Source organism: Dipodomys ordii, unplaced genomic scaffold, assembly GCF_000151885.1.
Source record: "Dipodomys ordii isolate 6190 unplaced genomic scaffold, Dord_2.0 Scaffold174, whole genome shotgun sequence".
Classification (NCBI taxonomy): Eukaryota; Metazoa; Chordata; class Mammalia; order Rodentia; family Heteromyidae; genus Dipodomys; species Dipodomys ordii.
The window spans coordinates 1,174,018-1,177,545 of record NW_012267390.1 but is presented as its reverse complement, the minus strand read 5'-3'; the positions used below and the strand labels follow the sequence as shown (position 1 = coordinate 1,177,545).

The following is a 3,528-nucleotide window of genomic DNA, read 5'->3' as shown; positions in this document are numbered from 1 at the left end:
CCCTCCCATCCTTTGGTTTCCTCCCCGACCCAACCAGATGCCCCAGCAGCACACCTTGCTGGCCTTGTACACCTCATCCTGGTCAGTTGCCTTGGCATCCACATTGGTGATGGCGTGGAGCAGCAGCTCGGTTATCTTGACTCCTTCCTCCCCAGGAAGGGAAACGGCAATGTGGAGTGGAGTCAGGGACCGCAGCTGCAGAGCAAGCACAGGTGAGGGTGGGTGGGGCCAGCCAGGTGGGTGGAGCCAGCCAGGTGGGGAGCCAGGCAGGTGGGTGGAGCCAGGCAGGTGGGGAGCCAGGCAGGTGGGTGGAGCCAGACAGGTGGGTGGAGCCAGACAGGTGGGTGTGGCCAGGCAGGTGGGTGGATCCAGGCAGGTGGGTGGATCCAGGCAGGTGGGTGGAGCCAGGCAGGTGGGTGGAGCCAGACAGGTGGGTGGGGCCAGACGGGTGGGTGTGGCCAGGCAGGTGGGTGGATCCAGGCAGGTGGGTGGATCCAGGCAGGTGGGTGGGGCCAGGCAGGGGGTGGGGAGCCAGGCAGGGGGGTGGGGCCAGGCAGGCGGGGAGCCAGGCAGTTGCTCAGGGCAGGGACTTCACTGGCTTACCCATGGGCCTCCCTCTCCACTCCTGCCAGCCCCTCCTCCCATGGGGAAGGTAGCAGCCAGGTGCCACTAATGAATAACGACTGAAAGCTCTCAGACACCACATGCTCCACATGTCCAGTGCCCTGCACAGGAACACCAGCCTGAACCAGCAGCTCTGTCATTATCCAGCCGCTCATCATCTTCCTCTAGCAAAAGCTCCTTCCTGTCCCTTTAAGGCCCTGGCTCAGACACCAACACCCTGACAGCCGTGTAGCACCTGACTGCCATCATCACCACAGCATCCTGCTGACCATTGCTAAGATCCCTGAAGGGCTGTCCAGGAGCCCCAGCAGCTTAGACATGGGTGCAGGCCCTCCAGGGGAGAACCATGGCAGACAGCCTGACCAGAGCAGGCAGCAGACTCACTGACCCCAGCTTGCCTCCTTCCAGCCCCTCCGCGTGTGACCCTGCTCACACAGGAAGGCACCCCTGCGGCAAAGCAACCTATGGCTTCCTACGTGGGTATGCAGGCAGCCTGAGGAGAGGGAAAGACCCCATAGGAAAAGGAGCAAGGGAAGAACAGCTACATGCAAGACCACCCACAATCCCTGACCCCTCACAGGTGAGCACAGAAGTGGGATCCGGGGCAATAGGAAGGGCAGACTTCAGCCTGACAGTGACTCTTGCTTTACCCCAACAGCCCAATGCCCAGCCAAGAGCCGCAACTCCAGCACTGGTGAAGGGTAGAGCAGCAGCCACCACAAAAGAGGCCAAGCAGAGGCCTGGGGCACCGCCCACCCTCCCAGGCACAGCGGGTGGGAAGGAGAGGCGCCATCCAGGGCCCACCTGAGGCGGGTACTGGATGTCCGTCCTGGCCCCACTCTCCAGAAGCAGCTTCACTCCTTCCACGTCCCCAGCCTTCACAGCAAGGAAGAGGGCCTGCATGGGCACTTGGCACAGGTTGGGGTCAGCACCACGGCACAGCAGCAGCTGGATGGTCATCCACAGGCTCCGGTGCCTGTAGGGGCCAGGGGAACGGAGGTGCGGAGGGCTTCTAACACCAGTATTAGGAAGGGAGGAGCTGCAGACGCTCCCCAAATACCCTGAGCCTCAACATGCAGCCTTTGCTGGAAACAGGCAGAGACACCTCCTCCAAGCCTGGTCCCCACCCTGGGAGGCCAGCCACATTGCCCCTGCAGCAGCCAGGCCACAATCTGATCCTGCTGGGGTCCTGCTGGGCTTCAAACCTGGGCGGGAAACTCGGCAACCTGGGAGAAGTGAGCAGTGGGGGGGGTAGCAAACACCCCTTCTTCTTGGGGTGGGTAGGAGACAATGACGGAGAACCGGCTCTGTGACTGGCAGGTGGTGTCTCTCACACCCTACGGCCTTACCACATGCATACGCGCGCACACGTGCACACTCACATGCTGAGAGTGGACTCACACCCAGTGCTCCACGCAGGCTGGTCGGAGCAGGTGCCCCGGCCTCTTGGTGGTACTGCGGGTCAGAGCTGAGCACCCTGCACACACCCCTCCAGGCCAGCACCAGCAACTTACTCGTGCATGGACTGCGCCATTTTCCTCATGGTCCCCTTGTCGGGAAAAGCGGGGGCCTGCAGCATGCTGTACGCCTCGGCACTCTTCTCCAGGATGTCCCTGGACAGCTGGATGGTGTAGTTGCGCACACACAGGGAGGACTCAAAGTTTGTCTCGGTGGTGCTGTATATGGTGCTGATGTTCCCCTCCGACTCCTCCACCACCTGCTCCAGGTCACCGAGGCTGCGCCTCGAGGAGGAGTCCCACCGCAGCATGCTGCTGGGGGACTGGTCCTCCAGGCCGCTCGAGATGGCTGCCTTCCGTTCTTCACTGCTCGAGACCATGTCGTTCGCCTCGTAAATGGACTCCAGGTTCATGATGGAGTATTTTGAGGCACTTAGGAACGTGGGAATTTCCTTTGGAAGGCACCCAGGAGAGTATCATTAGCGGAAGGAAGAAACTGAAGTACATCCCTACACCCATGGCCTGGAGCTACCACCTCCAAAGTCCACATGCCTCAGACCAAGAGGGGCCCATTTGGAGTCTGGCATGGACCTCGGGCTGAGCAGACATGGGAGCCATGCCCCTGTGGTTCCTGGGCCCACAAAATGTGGCTCATCTACATGAGCCGTGGGGTGGGTTCAAGGAGAGGCGGGTAGCAAATCTCACTCCTGTTCTTTGGCAGCACACAGAAAGAGCCTCCTGGTTTGGGTACTTGAAGCTAAATACAATACATTTTTAAAATTGATCCCACCTGCTTCACTTGTCTTAAGTGGCCACCGTAGCTTGTATTACATTTCTATCCAGTGGCGCTGCTCTCGGTAGGCTCCCAGTTTTGAACCGTGGTTCATAAAGTGCCGTCCCCTTGACTAAGTGCTTTGGGTTCCTCTGGAACTAGTTAGAATTGCAGATTCTCAGTCTTGCTTTGCGGGGCGGGGGCTCTGTGTGGATGGGGACCTTGGCAGTTGTGTGGGAAGGGTGGGCTCGGGCCCTGAGCTGTCATGCATGCGTCCTAAGGGACAGTCATGGCACTGGATTCCAGATTCCTTAGGGAGTTCTTGCATTCCATGCGTCTACTCCCCAATGGCCTATCTGCCTAGCCACCCTGTATGAGGCCTGGGCCACACTGGGGGGGGGGGAGGTCAGTGGATGGTGTGGGTGTGGCGGTGAACAAGGCTGACCTGGGGCACCGTCCTCTCTGCAATGTTGGGCTTGAAGGCCTTGCTAGGGTAGTAGAGGAGGAAGCACATGCTAAGCGGGGTAAGGCCCTCATCGGAGCACTTGTTCACATCAGCCCCAAAGTCCAGGAGCAGGTTGACAATGTCATGATGAGAATGCACCTGGAGAAAGACACGCTGGACTCACCAAGACAGCCGCTGGCTCCGCGGGGGTGTGGAGGGCAGGGGGCGCT

At 60.1% G+C, this 3,528-nt stretch overlaps 1 protein-coding gene across 1 annotated transcript in view; it reads right to left on the bottom strand.

Annotated features, from left to right (window-relative positions):
* Positions 1-3,528, bottom strand: part of Ankmy1 (ankyrin repeat and MYND domain containing 1) — a 28,479-nt gene that overhangs the window by 15,537 nt on the left and 9,414 nt on the right. Inside the window, exons 6-9 of the mRNA XM_013033654.1 lie at positions 3,299-3,457; positions 2,139-2,533; positions 1,429-1,600; positions 55-195 (exon numbers count right to left, since the gene is read on the bottom strand). Coding sequence (XP_012889108.1) covers positions 55-195; positions 1,429-1,600; positions 2,139-2,533; positions 3,299-3,457 — 867 coding nt within the window. The remainder of the gene's footprint in view (positions 1-54; positions 196-1,428; positions 1,601-2,138; positions 2,534-3,298; positions 3,458-3,528) is intronic.